This window comes from Polistes fuscatus, unplaced genomic scaffold, assembly GCF_010416935.1.
Source record: "Polistes fuscatus isolate 324 unplaced genomic scaffold, CU_Pfus_HIC Scaffold21, whole genome shotgun sequence".
Taxonomy (NCBI): domain Eukaryota; kingdom Metazoa; phylum Arthropoda; class Insecta; order Hymenoptera; family Vespidae; genus Polistes; species Polistes fuscatus.
Window position 1 is genome coordinate 2,880,026 of NW_025113098.1, and position 18,763 is coordinate 2,898,788.

At 35.6% G+C, this 18,763-nt stretch overlaps 2 protein-coding genes across 2 annotated transcripts; one reads left to right on the forward strand and one right to left on the reverse strand.

Annotated features, from left to right (window-relative positions):
- Positions 1 to 939: 939 nt before the first annotated feature.
- Positions 940 to 2,768, reverse strand: LOC122517689. The gene is made up of 5 exons (XM_043636210.1): positions 2,430 to 2,768; positions 2,096 to 2,243; positions 1,922 to 2,013; positions 1,570 to 1,720; positions 940 to 1,478 (listed from the first exon to the last, which is right to left on the reverse strand). Exons 1-5 carry the CDS (start codon positions 2,493 to 2,495, stop codon positions 1,255 to 1,257), a joined length of 681 nt encoding a protein of 226 aa, XP_043492145.1. The 5' UTR covers positions 2,496 to 2,768; the 3' UTR covers positions 940 to 1,254.
- Positions 2,769 to 3,270: 502 nt separating this feature from the next.
- On the forward strand, positions 3,271 to 17,209 carry LOC122517690 (probable ATP-dependent RNA helicase DDX31). Its single transcript, XM_043636211.1, has 9 exons — positions 3,271 to 3,507; positions 3,587 to 4,447; positions 4,532 to 4,798; positions 4,895 to 5,115; positions 5,204 to 5,819; positions 5,910 to 6,140; positions 9,118 to 9,460; positions 13,375 to 13,573; positions 16,354 to 17,209. The coding sequence occupies exons 1-9, from the start codon at positions 3,439 to 3,441 to the stop codon at positions 16,484 to 16,486; spliced, it is 2,940 nt and encodes a 979-aa protein (XP_043492146.1). The 5' UTR covers positions 3,271 to 3,438; the 3' UTR covers positions 16,487 to 17,209.
- The last annotated feature ends 1,554 nt before the right edge of the window (positions 17,210 to 18,763 follow it).

Consider the following 18,763-nt stretch of genomic DNA (forward strand, 5'->3'; position numbering starts at 1 on the left):
CAATAATAATAATAATCATAATATCTATGCATAATCAAAATAACAAAGCAAACGAAAGTACACGTGTTGGACATTAATCGAAATAAAAATCTTTTTCCCGTTGACTATTACTATTCTTATTATTTACAAATATATAAGAAAAGTTAACAAAATTTTGGCCCTTTTATTTTTTCTTATACGAGATACACACCCTAATACTTATATTCCTAAGTATTATATATGTGTATGTATACTGCGAAAGGTTGACAAAATTTTTGCCCTTTTTTTTTCTACGAGATACACGCGTATTCCCATCAGTTCCCTCACTTACTATGACTTCGAATATGCTTGCGTGAGATTTCAATCGGCTAAGTTTAAAAGTATTTCGACGTAAAGCGAGATCCATTTTTCATATTTCTCTATGCACAGCAATGTTCACTCACTCTCTCTCTCTCTCTCTTTTTCTTTCTTTCCCTCTTTCCCTTAAGGTCGAGGGACTGCTCCGTTTGATACACTCTATTAGTCACATCTTTCAACTGATTTATAGTTTTTCTCGTATTATTATACATTTTTTTTTGTGCTTTTCTACTCTTAAGAAGGATATCTATTTTGTGTAGGAGAAAACGAAATATAGATATAAAAAGAGAGAGAGAGAAATACGATAGTTCCATTGAACGAAAAGAAAAATATCATCGATGATTATTACGCGTTCTTAACTTTTAAAAAATTCTACAAGAAGTATCGTAAATTGCTAGGGAAAATAGAGAAATGGTAGTACGTTAGTTGTTTGCTAATAAAAATGTCTTGCTTATTGACCAAATATATTTCATTTCGAAATGTATTTTTATGTAAACGAAAGTAATATATATATATATATATGTATATATTACTCAAAGTATATTCATTAATATTATTAAACGAGTAATAAAGAAATATAATAAAATGATTAACGCGAGAAAAAATACAAATAAATTATATTAAATCGCTTGATTTTTGAAAATTTTAAGGGGGGGCACGTGTGTCCGGTGCTTTAAATAAAACCAATGGAAAAAAGAATTGATTTTTCAAATAAAAATAAAAGATAAAGTAACTTGTTTTCCTAATCGTTTCTAACAACGTAAAAAAGTGATTCTAATAATGTAAAAAAAGAAAAAGAAAAAACCAAACGCAGTCCGTTCCTTATTTTTCTCCAGGCATATCTCACGAGGTAACAAAAGTATTTGAATAGTTCGTTGTTGATGGAACAATGATTAATAATAAATAATTAGATTAGTTTCATGTCACGTTGGTCAAAGAATCGTAAGATGGTAAATCGTTAGATTGTTGAAACGTCGATGGTTGTTGGTTAACCATAAGACTCGTCGATACGTAGGACGGTGATTTAACTGGAACTTCGTTGGTAATAAGATTTTCGGATGTTTGTGGAACTTGATTTTCAATTTGTTTTGACCACTCTTTACGAGCACCTTCCACGATCATCCAGAAGTATATATTGAGTACTAACAATTAATGAATTTATTTATATACACGAATTTAAAATCGTATTAATTATATAATACAATGTGTGTATTATTTATTATAATTACTTACTCAGATAAGTGCAACACAATATTGCGTATAGTGTTGATTTTTTAAAAATTTCGTAACCTTCTTGCAACAATTGGATAGTCAGAGACGCGGTCTGATCTATTATGCTAATCATTTGCATATACAACCATGGTACGGCATACTTAGATTCTCTCTGTAAATATATACGCGGAAGAGTTTAGCAAGATCGTTAGCGGAGTTTAGACGAGGTCGTGAAGGTCGATACGTGCCAAAAATACTTTATCGAGTTATAAAGAAGTTACACTATGTATTTGATCGATCCTATACACGCGTCGTCATCCAAGGTTTCTCTTTATTGTTATTTTATTTTTTTTTTCCTAACACTACTACTCACCACGGTAGATCCGTAAGCAAGATACGCGCTTGTTATAAAAAACAACGAGCTGTATACGATTATAGTGGAACAAGCAATGGCGATTATTTCACCTGTGAACATTTATTTTTAATAATATATATATATAATAGTTATATAATCGTTCTGTGATCATATTTAATAATTATCACTCACATGGATCATCCAATTGAATATGTTTGAAAATAAATGTCCAACCTAAGCCAACGGGAGCCCAGGATTCGAGAGTTCTGAAGAAATCACCTTCGGGAACTTTTATTAATAGTTGACTCGTAAAAACATTTATTAGAAGTATCGAGAATGCCTAAAAAAGCAGAACAAAATGTTGCAATCTATTTATCTTTGTGTTGAATAACGTTCATTAACCGGTTGTGTAGATAAGGAATAAAACAACTGTATCACACGATTTTATAAATGTATCTAACATTTATTTTATTTCCATTGAAAAATTGATGATTTTTATAAAACATGAAGTATAATATTAACTTACCAATGTATAGGTGCTGATCATTCTCGACGCTATGGTTAATCCCATACAACACAACGAATTCCTCATGATAGAAATTATTTTTAGTTGTGATCGACGAAACGAACAATTAAATATCAAGCAACTCTTTTCATTAAACGCGTTTCACAGTTGATTTATCCTTTCGTTGTGTCGATCAGAAACGACACTTGCTCGATTGTTGGTGAAAAAAGAAAAAATGTAAACACACATGGTCTGAGGTAAACATATGTTATTAACTACAATACAACGATCGTTTACTGTCTATGTATGTCTATCGTATGCTCGCAAAACACTTGCATATGTCTCTCTTTCTTTCTCTCTTTTTTTTTTTTCACTGTCGTGACAATTACTTTTTTTTTGTTGAATATTTATATCTTCACGTCACTTCACTCATTTCTTTTTCCATGCACTTATTATAATTTTATTATTTATCTGAAGATTTAAAAAAAAATAAACTACTTGTTGATTTTCAAATATACCGATGAAAGACCAATAGAAGTGTTCCGCTAATATTTAAAGGCGCGAATGATCGAACGTGTCATTTTCTATTATTGTCTTATACTCTTAACTATTGAATTTACACTGATCGATCGTAATGTATTATATTAGCACAAACAACGTCGAAGGAGTTTGTTCCATTAGGCGATAACACCGCTACGCAATTGCGTAATTAATCGTGAATATACATAATTATGTTACGACGTTGCAAAGATCAAAATCGTGATAAAGGAAAAATTTGATTGGAGAAAATAAAATGCGATATGTTACGTTCGATAGTATCGAACTCGTAAATTTTCTCGCGCATGCGCAGTACCGTATCGTCGTTCCGATCGCAGTGTATTTGTCGGTAACACGTGACTACCAAACGCGTTAGACAGAAGAGGTTATGTAGCCTCGTGTTGTTTTTAACGTGCATTCTTATCTGTGTTTTAAGTGTAATTTAATGTGCGTTTATTCAATTGTCTACTTTTTTATTTTATAATATCGAACAATGACCGTACAAGAAATGGATATTTGTTTAAATATTTCGACAGAACCTGGAGTTGGTTTACCTTACAAAGTAAGTAATTTTTAATTAGATTAAAGTTATGCTCTTGCGTTGAGGTTTATTAAAGAAACAAAAATATCTATGTATTTAGAAAAAGAAGAAACCTAAAAACTTTGTTAAAAGATTGACGAAAGAATCGATAGGTAAAAAAGAAAGTAAAACGAGCAGTGAGTCGAAAAATATTTCGTCTAATCAAAGTGGAGGAATCAAAAGAGTTAAACAAAAAGCATTGGCAACTATAGTTGCCAAGAAATTACAACAAAGTAATAGTGTCAATAATTCTCAGAATACACCGAAATTATCTAATTCTCAGATTAAATTGAAAAATAAAAGCAATGCGCCTACAATTGCAACGAATAAATTAGATAAAGTACCTTCCGATACAAATACACAGAGTACAGATTCCGCTAAGATTGTAACGGAGACAAGTAATGCTTCTAACGAAGTCATATCGTTTGTTAAAGTTCCTAAAAAATCACTTAATAAAGCAGTCATCGTAAAGAAAAGAAATGTAAGCGATGCTAGTTCAAAAAAGTCTTTATCTGAAATATTTTCCAATCAGGTAACAAAAAAGAATATAGAATCAGATTTGTCAGATGTAACTTTAAATGTTAAAACAGATGACAATGATATTACTCAGACAACGCATGAGAAATCTACGATAGAACAGTTTCCTAAAAAATTTGATCGGATAAAGCAATCGAGAAAGTTAGACACAAATTTAAACAATAGGAAAAAGAAACAATTTAAAAGTATTACAGATCATAAAGGAGAGAAAAATGAATCATCTGATAAAACTTATCAGAGTTATAAGAAACAAACTGGGAAAAGCTCTTCTTTATTTAAAAATAATCCAGAAGTTCCAAATATTGGACAGAGACTTGTAAAACCGATTAGTGAAACAGTTTTCACAAAAATTAATTTTTCTGATCTCGACGTACATCCTTTTATGGTTAGTAGTAATATCGATAGAATAAAGTATTTCAATTTAATATTATAATTTCAAATATATATATTATCTTTTACTTTTATTAAGGTATCAAATTTAGAACAAAATATGAACATTACTAAAATGACTACTGTACAACAAATGGCGATACCTCAAATATTTTCTGGGAAAGATGTTTTAATCAGATCTCAAACTGGATCAGGAAAAACATTAGCATATGCTATACCAATTATTGAATGTTTGCATAAAATAAGACCCAAATTAACAAGGAGTAGTGGTTTAAGCGCATTAGTCGTTGTACCTACAAGAGAATTAGCTTTACAAACTTATGAGTGTTTTTTGAAATTAAGAAAAGTAAGTATTAGTATAAGTTCATTTTTCAAAGATAGAAGTATACCTTTTGTATTTATTTAAAAATGTTTATCTATATTGTTTATTCTATTATCACAGCCATTTACATGGATTGTGCCAGGTTATTTAGTTGGTGGAGAAAAAAGAAAAGCAGAAAAAGCTAGACTAAGGAAAGGTTGTAATATTTTAGTCGGTACTCCTGGTAGATTATTAGATCATATTAGACATACAGAAGCTTTAAAATTAGTTGATGTAAAACATTTTGTATTGGATGAAGCTGATAGAATGTTAGATGCCGGATACGAGAAAGATATTGCAGGGTAAAAAAAATATTATCTTATGAAATCATTTTATATTGATAATAAAATCCTTAGAAAATTTATATATATCTTCAAATTACATTTTTAGCATAGTCGACGCTCTTAAAGGAACAAATATTATATCAGATAATTCAAATTATAATCCTATGGAAATGTTAAGGCAAAATAATAGAAAAGTTTTCACAGATGAAGAAACAACTCTTCCAGAAGAGAATAATAAGAAAGAACAAAGTTCTAATGATAGTGAAACATCAAAGTCTAAAAATAATAACAATGATGATAAGGATAACGTAGAAGATTTAACTAGGCAAACATATCACTCGAACAGTGAAAGTGATTCCGAAGAAGATGATTTTCCTGTAAAGATAAAGAAAAAAAAAGAGAAAAAATCTTTTGTAAAACCTATCGAAGAAAAAGAGGAAAATTTAAAAGCATCTCAAGATCTCATGCAAACTTCGCCAAAAAGACAAACAATTCTGTTATCCGCAACATTAACTCAAGCAGTGGAAAAATTAGCTGGATTGGCTATGCATAATCCAGTCTTTGTGGATGCAGCGAAAGAAAATCTAGTAACATTTGGTGGAGATGAAGATCAGATTAACGAAGACTACGTAGTTCCTCAAAGCGTGCGTCAGAGTTACGTAGTAACTCCACCAAAACTGCGAATGGTCACTTTGAGCGCTTACATTGTCGATAGATGCAAGGTAAACAAAATATTTCATACAAATAATAATTTATATTAATAAGTTTTCATAAGCATAATTTTTTACAATATTCGTTTTATTATTTGATAGCAATCTGGACACAATAAAATGTTAATTTTCATGGCGACGCAAGACATGGTAGATTATTATACAGAAATTCTATCAGCTATATTAACTAAATCGACTGACGAGGAAGACGAAGAATCCGACCCTCTTGTAGATGTAGAATTTTTAAAATTACACGGTAGCATGAGTCAAAAGGAAAGGACAGAAGTTTTCAAAAACTTTAGACTAGCAAATAGCAGTGTTCTACTATGCACGGTAAGTTATACGTAATATTTTTCATTTTATTTTTTAATTTTTATTCAATATCAATTAAAAAAGAACAAACTCTATCGTTTAAATATATATATTTCTTATGTTAATGTCATACATATTAATACTTCAAAAGAAAAATAGAAACAACATTTATTTTGCAAGTCATAATTGATTTTTTTCGGTAGTACCAGTTTCAAAATTAAAAAAAGAGATAGAAAATGAAATTCATGCCTATTTATTATCTGTTTTAATTTGACGTAAACGTTGATCTTTGTCAATCGAATATCGAATCACCGAAAATCATTTGGATGATATTTAAAGTCGAACACGTTCCCAAGCATAGCGATTAGTTTCGCGTAGTACGTATTATGTATTAGTATAGAATGACGGTGCTTTCGCCACCGCAGGAGTTAATACAAAATATCAGTGAAAGAAAAAGGGAGATCCAGAGAAAGAAAGAAAGAAAGAAAGAAAGAAAGAAAGAGCGGAAGAAAAGCCGTGGAGATACCCGTCGGCACTCCCAGAGCTGTAAATTATCTCGCAGCTTATTCTTTCAGGACGGAATTTAATATCTTTGGACCCACGCTGTGTCCGCAGGTTAAAAATTATGTGTACACACACGAGGCCTTCGTAACGAGTATAATTATGATCGTTGCCTCGTTCTGTGTCAGTGATTTCTTTAACCGTTCTCTCCTGCTATATTAATCGGTAAATTCTCGTTTGCCAATAACGACCAAACAGAAATTCCATCGCGAAATCACAAGACGAATCTCTTAAAAAAAAACGTTTATAATGGGTTCGCATAGAAATTTGTATTCCTTTTAATTTTTCGAATACGTAATATATATAAATACATCGATTTATTACATTTGTCGATCAATTAATCTCGCTTTTAGTCGGGTTAGATCAATTTTGAATTAAGCAATGGATCAATTTTCTCTTATGTCCCATTACGATCTCTATCTATCTCGTGGTGAAAGTAATATTAGTGAACTTTACACTTTAATTTATATCACCGAGATGCGCTAACCGAGTTTACGAAGAACTTGGCGTATCTTATTAATTAAACGTACGACGAGTTAGGTTTGTACAATAAAGAAAGAAAGAAAAAAAAAAACAACAAAAAAAAATCTATACAAGATATCGTATGATCCGTCATTATAAAAATTCAACTTGGTCACGCAACACTACGACGACGTTTTCACACCGTGCGAAATTAACTCGCTTGAATCAGGCAATCATATCGTCGTCGTCGTCGTCGTCGTCGGACTTTCGTTATTATCTTTTTAGTTTCCTCGTTAAGGTTCTATAGCCGTCCAATTAAATGTCAAGAAATTTCTTCATTTTCCTTTTTGCTTTTTCAAACAACGTTTTTAGATTTTTAAGCTCGTTTCTTCACGTTATTATTATTATTATTATTATTAATACATACGTAGAATCATCGGTAATAAGATCTTCACGCGTCTAGGGAAAATAAAGACGCGAATTTTACATTAACCCCCTAGACGATGGTGGGGTACTTATGTTTGTTTTGTTCGACATTAAAAATTACGTGTCGGGGGAGTTGCGGCAGGACGAAATGCACCACGCGAGGTGGAGGACGGACGATCGAAACCCGCCCACGTTTTATGGCGTCACTTCAACCGGGGGATTTTATGACAGTATTATTAATTTCAACGTTGAAAAGCCCACGAGGGGGTTCCGCGGTTGGGAATGTTCCGCGGCTCTCAGCGGTGGTGAATCCGGATCTACCGAGAGTGATATATGATACGAGTGAGATGTTTTGAGTGGGTGATCTATTCTGGATATCCCTGGGCCGTGATCGTGCTTCGACTCCTAAACGATCGTTTATCTTAATCGCCATCATCGATCCGCTGTTATTATTCAGCACCGTTAATACCATTTGGTAGAATCGAAAACGGTGGCAAATAATAATATCTAACTTATTCGATCTCAATTGTAGGCGTCTTCTTTATTCTTAAGGACTTACGCGTTTGTTTTTTCTTATTCGAGATTGGATCGTCAAATTAATTCGTAACGAGTCACGACGTTAGATCTTTTATCTTATTTTGTGTTTTATTCGTTTTTTTTTTTTTATTGATAATGTATGATAATTAATATGTAAGAAAACACGTACGTACATACCCATGCGTGGTATATTAATGAGAATTAATTTGCGGTGTTAATAGGATAGACGAAGAAATATCAATCGAGGAAAGAAATTTATATTCAAATTTGAAATAAATTAATGAAAAATGATCAAAGGTAGAAATCGTTGTGTATATATATATACCTTTAGATATATGTTATTTATTTCTCTATCGATAGTCGGAATGTTTTTCTCGTACTACTTCACCCTGGCGCCTGGTCTCTACTGGGGTCGCTGTCGGAGGCAAGCGCCGAATTAATTCGATGCAAAGACAAACAAGAAATTTGTATCGTGCCGCGAGAGAGAATTTTCAAACTTCACGACGTCGTCGTAGTCCCTTTTCTCAACTATAAGTATCGGTTGGCTCTAGGTGGGCCAGGAGGAGAGTGGATTTAGTCTGTTGAGAACCCCGTCAACGAAGAACACTACATAGTTCTATTACGGTAAATCATCGAGCAACCGAACGGCCAAGAAATCAGGGCTGTGCTCAAACGTTCGCCGTTGGGGTTCCGCAGCGGGTGCTCCTCACATATTCACCTTCTTACAAAACGAGGAATACGCGGTCCTCCGGTTTGTAAAGTATTTGTACACGGCAGGTTGACTCCGTAGTCAACAACCTCTTTGCTTATACGTCAAAGAACGAGACGTATTTGACATTCGACAGACAGGAATTACGCGATTTATGACGTTGGGTAGATCACTTAGTATCATCAACTTTTACATGGAAGTTCTTTTTTAAACAACAACGACAACAACAGCAACAACAACCTGCCGCTGAGAATCAACGTTATCATTATATATACGTTTTATTAATTTTTCATTTCGCATCAGGACGTCGCAGCGCGAGGATTGGATTTGCCGAAGGTGGATTGCGTTGTACAATACACGGGACCACTTTCAGCCAGGGATTACGTGCATCGAATTGGTCGTACGGCACGTGCTGGTACTTCCGGATCGGCCATCATTTTCCTTACACCGCCGGAAGTCGAATTCGTGAGAATGCTCGAGTCCAAAAGAATCCGGATTAATCAGGTAGACATGGACAAGATACTGGGCAAGTTGATGGGACCATTGTCGAAGTATCGTTCAGTTCAGGAGGCTGCTATCGCTCTTCAGAGAGAATTCGAAGCTTTACTTTTGGAGGACAAGAAACTTCACGGGAAAGCGTGCAAAGGTAAGTCAAATTGATCATTTTTTTTTCATTCTTTTATTTTCTTTCTTAAACTCAGACACACACACACACACATATAGGGATAGGTGTTTCGTTAATCTAGCGAAAAGTATATAACCTTTGACTTAATAGAACTCGAAGGAAATTCTCGTAGGATAAACTGTAAAGTAGAAAACGTAACACGTGTTCGTAACACGTAACAACTCACACGGTAGTCCGTTTAACACGATTTCCTTTATCTCCCTGTTCGCGGAACACGAGCTAGTGAAGAGGATCTACGAAGGATGAGGGAACACCTACTCTGATTCAGTTGGATTGGAACGAAAGCGAGCTGACTTCAGGGTAGAGTAAACCAATTCCAGTGAGCACCCTATTCGCATATAAAGTAACTCTTATACGACTGCGCTATGGGGGGGTTCTTCACTCTCTGTTACCACTCTTCTCCACCAGCTCTGTCTCGGTCTCTTTTCTGCTTCTCTCCTGCCACTCAGATATTTACATAGTCTATAGACGAGGAGGGATGATCTTGTTTGCCATGCCATGCTTACTCTATTAGGGTTGTTACGAGAAAGAATTTACTGGCTGCAATAATAAATCCATTAAGATGCTACGATTCGAATTGGTTCGAAAAGGGGAACTAACTCAGGGTGTTCCCCACCGCTTCCACCCCAACCCCCACTCCTACCCTCACTCTCTATGTGCCGGGGCATCGTTTTTCCCGCGAAACGAAGATGTTTCCCTCATTTTACTTCTTCAGCCTTTCCTTTTCCCTCACCCCTACCCTTCGTTCCTTCTCTCTCTCTCTCTCCCTCTTTGCCTTTCCTTTTATATTCGCATCTCATCGATGATCGATTGAATCGTTCACGAGCCATGTTCGTTGTCGCGAATAATGTATATCTGCAAGGATAAAACTTACTTCTTTTCTATCTTCTATCCACCATTCAGTTATATATTTTTATCGATGAAACGTTACTTGCGAATATTATCCCTCGCCATTTTCGAATATTCGAAGAAGTAATATCAAGTGTCGTTGTCCGCATAAGACGAAGTTAATCGGCTCAACGAGATGAAGCTTTCGAAAGAAAATAACAGGAGGGGGAGGTGGCAAGGGGAATAGAAGAGGAGGAGGAAGAAGAAGAAGGGTCATAAATCTTTTTACTTTACTTTACGGAACCGTACCTTCGGAACTTGTTCGGCATCAAGCGTGGCTTTACACGAAGGTTAGCCACGGTTTTTGAGCGCTTAGCCATTTCGGATTTGAGTGACGGTACACAGCTAACCACTTGACCGTTCCTACGCATGTACCCCGGTGATTGATAGATTAATTGCTTACGTTACTCTCTCGACCCCTGCCGTTGTTGTTGTTGTACTTTTCGCGCCGTACTCTTCTTTGCTTCGATTGGAATAGTTGCAACGTTATCGGGTTGATAAAGTTACGATAATAGAAGTATACAATCATTGGCATTATTAATTATTTAATAAGATTTTTTTCAAAAAGAAAACTTTATCGTTGTTACACGTCATTTATATTTCTTTGTTGTAAATTGATATAAAGAAAATAAAAACAAAAAAAAAGAACACGGATATGTGTACTTACGTTCGCACGTAAGAAGTTATACGCGCGTTATTTTTGCGCGACTAACTAACTTCATTCTGTTAATTTCATATCGCTGTGCGCGCGCATCGTAAATACCGAGACTAACTTCATCCTGTTAATTTTGTGTCGCTCTGTGCGCGCGAATAGTAAAAATTCACACTCATCATTTTTTTCCAAACGCGCCGAAAGAAATATAACTTGAAAATATGAGAGATCGCATAGATGTTAGAAGGAATAATAGTAATAGAGATAAAGTGATAAAAAAAAATAAAGAATAGAAAAGTAGCATACGAAAGTAAAGAATAAATGACGTATAGTATAGCCATTTCCTGGCTTTTTACGCTACCTACCGAATTTATTTAATTCTTGACTAAGGCTGAGGTGAAGGACTCTATCTCTCTCTCTCTCTAGTACACGAGGGGGAAGTGGAAATCTCACTAATTCGTAACATTATCACCCCAATAGAGCCGAACGGCTCTCAATAGCGAGAACAACCCCCTTGTGTTCTCAACCCTCGCCACTAAGCTAAGGGATTCATCCATTCCGTCCCGCCTATATATATATATATATCACCCCCTTCCAATAGTGCCACTCAAGCTACACCCTCTTCGATATAACTCCTATTTCAAATTACTTACAAATGTTTTTTTTTTTATAAACTTCGTTGAATAATCATTTATTAGTTTTATTAATAATTACCATAATTAGTCCATATTTTTTTTTTTTTTTTAATATTATTTCCATAAAATCGAAAAAATTGATATACATAATTTAATCAATAATAATTAATATACATATATATTTTTATAATTCGATATTACAATTATCAATAATATAAATTGTATATCATTCGTTTATTATAATTGAATAACTTCAGACTTTAGTATATAAGTATAGGTTTGAGTGTTTTTGAGTTAGATCGAATTTGGTTTAGGTAGTTCATGTGCCTTTCAGAGGGGGTGGCCGACACAATCCAACCACTGAATGTGGCTTCCGCCAAAACCACTTACGCTTTGTGGCGAGAGACTCTTAACAATACGATACAGGATACAAATACAATAAGACGCAGTTACATCACTTAGGAACAATGCCACCACCCTGTGCACGGTGCTCGCTCTTACGTTCACCCCTCTCGTTCTTCTTCTTACATTCTTCCCACTCTTTCTTTTTCTCTCTCTCTCTCTTTCTCTCTCATTTTCTTCTGGGTTCCGTAGCAGCAGCAGCAGTAGCAGCAGCAGCATTGTAAGATTTATGCGCTAAATGGAGAAAAACATTTCTCCCTTTTCAACGTCGACTTCGAACCAAATGGAAAGATCTTTTCTACTTGGTTTTTACTGAAGAAGACAAGTCAAAGCAAAAAGCAGTAGGAAATCAGGGCGGAAAACGTCCAGGCATAAGGTCCCTTTCAACAAATTATTAAAATTCAAATCTTTATAATATCATAAATATAAATACGTTTATTATATTTTTTATTGTGTATACGATATGAAATTGATAAAAAAAAGTGATCATTTAAAGTATAATTTAACTAATTGAATGATATATTTGTGATATATAAATATATTATATACTTTAATTAAAATATAATAGCCAATTTAATTCGTGTGCCTAAATTCGATTGGTTTATTGCCAAATATTTCAATCTAAAATATAAAAAGTGAATATATTTTACGATTAATTAATATTCGAAATAATTTACGTAAGATTGTGCTTAGTTTTTTCTTATTATTATAAATAAAAAAAAAAAGATCGAAAGATCCAAGGTACTTCATGGTGAAAAGATTTTAGTACGGTACGACATAGTAACAGGGTACACTCGCACATGTCGAATTCTCTCAGGACCGGAGAACCCCAGAGTTTCTCACCCATGATACGGAAGCTAGAGATACGAGAAGAGAGGGAAGTGAGAGTGGGGGTTGGGGGTGGGGGGTGACTATTAGCTACAGCACTTGACTCGACCCCTGTTAATGCTTCGTAATAGCTCGCGAAGGGACACACGTATACCCCATAGAATCGTATACTTGGCCAGCCCCATCGTCTTAATGGAAGGACGATTAATACCAGTGTATTAGGTGTATGTATATGGTATAAGTAATCATTGCATCGAAATTCTACCACCAATCCCATATATACGTAATTTACGATCACCATTGGTTCGACAGTTTTAATGAAACGTATTTTTGTTTGTTAATTATTTTGATTCTCTCATAGAAAGTTTATTTTTATAATTTGTTTTGTTCTTTTCTAGATCTAATAATCTTAAAAACATATTTAAATGTTTAAATGTATATTAAAATATTATTTTGTTTTTTTGCTTCAGCATACGTTTCTTGGATGCGTTTCTATTCGTCGTATCCGCACGACATGCGAGAGATATTCAATCGAAAGGAATTACACTTGGGCCATTACGCTAAGAGTTTTGGCCTGAGCGATAGGCCACAACAAATCGGTGGAATCGGAAAGAAATTGTGCGAACAGGAAACCAAAGTTCAACCCAACAACAGACTTACCATCGATCGGTGAGTTATTATAGGAATATTCGTTAAAACTATATTTAATTTTACCTTTTTCCTTAAAACGATAGTAATCTAAGTTTAGACATTTGGTATTAAATTAATCCTTTCGTTTTCGAGTAATGCCACTGAAAAGTGTGCACATTGCGAGTCGGTAGTCTTCGGGGTTTTATTTCGCATTTACGTTTTTCACCGCCACCTTAGACGACTTGTTTATGATGTCCAGAATATATTACGTGCCTTCAAAATATATTTTCAGTAGAATTAATCAAATACGAGTGAATAAAACCGCGAGATATTTTAAAGATAAAGTATCGAATCGTTTTATGGTGCCGACTATAGTCGGCACCTATAACAAAAATGTTAAATAACCAGCCATCAACCGATGAATGAGTATCCAATCGATGTTAACGTCAAATTTCTTCTTTAATTCATTATAAATGTGAAGATTTAATCGTTAACAATCGCTGCTAACGGCATTCTAGAGAATGCGAGAATGTGGAGACGAGAATAGATAGAAATGGGTATTAATGACGGATTCACGCGTGGCTTAGCGTGATAACCGTGATATTCACGTAGTGAGCGAGAGGGAGAGGACCAGACAGAGAGCAAATATGTCGTCGTGTGCGACACGTAGAACGCGTACGCATAACGCGAGGACTCCTAGAGAGAGATTGCTCACGTCAAAACTGTCGCGTTCTGTCATTCGTCATATACGAAGAACGGACGGACGTGTTCTACGGTGGCTGCCAGACCATAAGCTGGTACTATACGCCTCTCTCATCGTGCTTGTCCTCGCTATTTCGTCTCCCAGCCCCCCTTCCTCACCCTCACCCTCACCCTCACCCACATCCTCACCCCCGCATCCCATATCTCCGTTACTCTCGAATCTACACACTCTATTTCTCTCTCTCTCTCTTTCTCTACAAGTGTATGCGTTTCTCGTATAACGTTCAACCGGCTTTTGCCCTTCTCCAGCAACAAGCATGCTTCACTATCTTGTTTGTTCACATCCTTGTTTCTCTTTCATTCACCTTCTCTATCTATCTGTCGTTCTATTGTTCATAATTATACAATACGGCTATTAAACAGACTGATGCGAGCCACCGTCATTTCCGGCGTCACTGTTTCTCTCCTACCATTTACGGAAACCACGGAATCCGCCTTTCCAACTTCATTCAGGTCTTTCATCAAAACGCTTAATAACGATTGTAAGATCTAATTTCTCCGTTTCTTCTTCACTTTTTTTTTCTTTCCTTTCTAGATTCTTTATTTGAATCATTAACAAATCCGATACACGGGTAACTTGATAATCAAAGTTTTTATCGTTGAAGAAGGATATTTAATGTGTTTTAATGTATTTTCAATGGGCGTGCTTTTGGTAAGCAAGCCAAGTACCCTTCAGCCAGTTAGAAAGAAAGAGAAAGAGAGACAGAGAGAGCGTTGTGTGTGTGAGTGAGTGAGTGAGTGAGTGAGTAAATGAGTGAGTGAGTGAGAGCCAAGTTTTAATGGGTGAAAGGCGGGCACCAACCCGACGGTCCAATGAATCGAGAGACCCCACGGTGTACGCCTCTGTGGCTACGATTACGCTCGTTTCTGCGCTCGCGCGCGCGCGCGCACCTCTCCCTTAAACTATAGAATAGAATAGAATAGACGATGTATGCGTTCTAATTCGCGTACGCTTGCTTTCACGTTCGTATTCGTAGTAGTTGTGTCGTAGTTGTAGTTGTAGTTGTAGTTGTAGTTGTAGTTGTAGTTGTAGTTGTAGTTGTAGTTGTAGTTGTAGTTGTCGTCGGCTTTAGATTGACCGTCTCCCATGACGCGAATCGATCCTAATAAAGAAGAACGAGTTCTGTTTCGTTTTCGTATCGGTTTTCTCCTCTTAAGTTCGTCGTCCGACAAGATGGGCGATGATCTTTTATATTTATATCGCGTACGTTGGTAATAGTATTATTATTATTATTATTATATAGTAATTTATATTGGGTCGAGAAAAAGATAAATGTGCGACAATTTAATTTTTTTTTTTTTTTTAGATACTATTAATCACATTTTTTTCCATATATCTTTTAATTTATATTTATTTTTCTCTTTTTTTTTTCTTTTCTTTTTTATTTATTAAAAATACGACATCGTACTAGTTAACGCAATGAGATCATTTATTAATTTATTATTGATACGTTTGAATATTCAGATTATTTTTTTTGTGTGTTAATTTGATTTATATTTTATAATCTTATTTTTACAAGTATCAATTACTATCGTGCAATTTAGTTTCATATTTAATTATCTCCCGTTCTGTATATTTAAAAAAAAAACAGGAACGAATAATGTAACTTTTTTTGGTCTCATATCATTGATGGATCTTCCACTTATGGAGAGTGACATTATAGTACTATTACATATATGATTTATGTTTACTACTCTTTGAAATACTTAAGAATTCACGGTTACGGTACGTCGAGTTCACAAAGAAATGGTGACAAACGCGAAATTCGGTACGGCAGTTGAGAAGAGAATCTTTTTTACTCGTTTTTATTACTTTTTTGTCAGACTATACCATATTTTCTTCCCCCACCACCGTACTCGTAACGCGTGTGAACGAAAAGAAAGGTTATGTTGTGTGTATCCTTGTACATTTTAAAGCGAGTCTGATTTTTTTCTTATCAATTTTCGATTACGTTCGCGCTGTCCACGCCCCACGTCGTCGTCGTTGTCGAATTAAAGAAAATTGTGGGTTAGCCAAAATAGAATGATTAAGGAATCGTTATTCTTGACTGTTTCAGACCTGATCGGAAGAGTCAAGGAAAACAAGATGGCGTCCACCGTAATACGGGAAGTTTGAAGAAAGTGAGGATGTTGAACGTGTCCGAATACGACAGTGGTTTACCAGTTCTCAAAAAACCGAAGAAAATTTAAATCTTAACAATTTTATTACACACCCACATACACACACATATAAATATATATTTCTTAGAATGTTAAAGAGAGTTTAAACATTTGTACAACGAAGATAATCATTTTGTTGTATGATATATCGAGTTAACGTAATATAAGTCATAAGAGACTCTCTTCCGACGGTTTTCGCATTAAGAGGAAATTCATTTAGACGATGTATCAAAAGCGGTGTGAGAAGGAGCCCTGTAGTAACATTGTAAATGAATCGCTCCCCGAGGCATTAATTACAAAAATAGAATCTATCAACGTGTTGTACCCTACTCGGCAATATGATTACAACTTTAAGAGACTTCTAGTACTTTAACTCTAACACACACGTAGGGTAGAGAATAACGTATAATCATAGGAGGACGAAAGTACGCGGCATGGAAGAATGGACGTTCTGAGAGAAGGACAGAAGAACGAAGAAGAAGAAGAAGAATATACAGTTTTACCAGATAGAGAGAGAGAGAAACAGAAGGCTGGTTGGTTGGTTCGAGCTACGAAAAGATGGCGGAAGAAGAGTAAGAAGAAGAAGAAGAAGAAGAAAAGGAGGATGAGGATGGAAGGGGGGGCCGGTTCGAGAGGGGAATATGATTAATACTCGGGCATTATTTTGAGATTTTTTGCAGGCCGATCCAGGGGCGCAAATTGCTTGCAAATAAAGGCGGCATCGGGTGCGGACTATCGCCGCCGGTAGGAAAAGAAAGATAGAAAGGGAAGAATGGAAGGAAGGAAGGAAGGAATACGAAGAAGTAGAAGAAGAAGAAGAAGAAGAAGAAAGGGCAGAAAGGTGATAGAGAAGAAGCAAAGTATGAAGAAGAAGAAGAAGAAGAAGAAGAGAGTATGAGGATGAGTAAAGAAACGAGAAAGAAAGAAAGAAAGAAATAAACAAAAAGATAAAGAGAGAGAAAGAGAAAGAGAGGAGAGGAGGGAGCTTAATTTAATTTAATTATGCCTTCTTTCTTCGCTACCAACGTGCTGGAAGATAGATGAGAAGGAGAGCCATGGAATCGTGGCCATCTTCTTCTTCTTCTTCTTCTTCTTCTTCTACTTCGAGGATGGCAAACGTCGAGTCGAGTCCGAGTCTCGGTCGTTCATGCTACGATTTTCGTTTGCGACGATTATTATTCGTCCCCATCCTTCGAACTACTTTCCTTCTTATTCGCGCGCATCAAATTAGCGGTCATTATCGTAGTTGGGTTCAAGTTCTTCTTCTTCTTCTTCTTCTTCCCTCTCCCCCATTGTTGGAACGAAATCTTTCTCACACACACACACATACACAAAGTCGTCATCACCTACCTTCATATATCTCTAACACACAGTTTATTCTATTTTTGTTGTCTTCCTTTTCCCTTTTCTACGTCTATCCGTAACTATCGAAACTTTGATTGGTTCAACTACCAAGATAGAATTCTGTCTTTCTGAAAAATTCTTAAACCCGTTAAGTTGTAAGCAGTGATCGATCGTCTCCCTGGATAAAGGTTACGTAAATCCATTTTATTTATTTATATCTACTCTTCTATTTCCGCGTAATTCGTATGAATATTATGTGTTGTGGAAACAGAAAGAGTTAAAATGAATAGAGGGATGGTGGAGTGGGGGGCAGGAGGGTAAGGGTAAGAAGAAAAAGAGAGAGAGAGAGGGGGGAAAAAAGATTAGAAAATCAATTTAATCGTACGAAGACGTTCTCTTCTTCTTCTTCTTCTTCGTCAGAACTTTGTCTTCTTCTTCTTCTTTCTCTTCTTATTCGTCGTCGTCTTCGTCGATGCATTTTCGAAACCCACCCAAGTGGTCATCTGCGCGGCACGGAGGCATTAGAGAAGCGAATAGTACGATATTTATTCGTAATGCGCATAGCAATTCGTCGTGGGTTCTCGGCATCGGTCATAGTCATCGCACGTTTGAAGCTTTCAACGTGCGCGCGTGCACGTTCCTAAGAGACAAGAAGGGTGTCTCATAGGTGGGGGAAGAAAAGAAGGGGGGAGGGAAAGGCAGCAAGGAATAGGAGAATAATAGGACGGGGGGGGACGGGGTTGAAGAAAGCATAATGAACCGTACGATTAGGATAATCCCGGTTTGACTCGTTCGAATCTTTTTCGCTTAAGTATTATATACTCTTCGTTTTCCTTCCTCGTGTTCGTTCGTTCGTTCGTTCGTTCGCTGAATAATCGTGGGATTTATTTTGCATGAAAAGGAAAATATCAAAATAATATTCGTTCAATCTCAGTTTTCTTTTTTTGTTACGGATTTAGGTTA

Coding starts and splice junctions, on each gene's coding strand:
- LOC122517690 (XM_043636211.1), top strand. CDS start 3,439: ATGACCGTACAAGAAATGGATATTTGTTTAAATATTTCGACAGAACCT. Junction 4,799..4,894: donor GTTTTTTGAAATTAAGAAAA/GTAAGTATTAGT, acceptor CTATTATCACAG/CCATTTACATGGATTGTGCC. Junction 5,820..5,909: donor ACATTGTCGATAGATGCAAG/GTAAACAAAATA, acceptor ATTATTTGATAG/CAATCTGGACACAATAAAAT.
- LOC122517689 (XM_043636210.1), bottom strand. CDS start 2,495: ATGAGGAATTCGTTGTGTTGTATGGGATTAACCATAGCGTCGAGAATG. Junction 1,721..1,921: donor TTGCTTACGGATCTACCGTG/GTGAGTAGTAGT, acceptor ATATATTTACAG/AGAGAATCTAAGTATGCCGT. Junction 1,479..1,569: donor ATTGTGTTGCACTTATCTGA/GTAAGTAATTAT, acceptor ATTAATTGTTAG/TACTCAATATATACTTCTGG.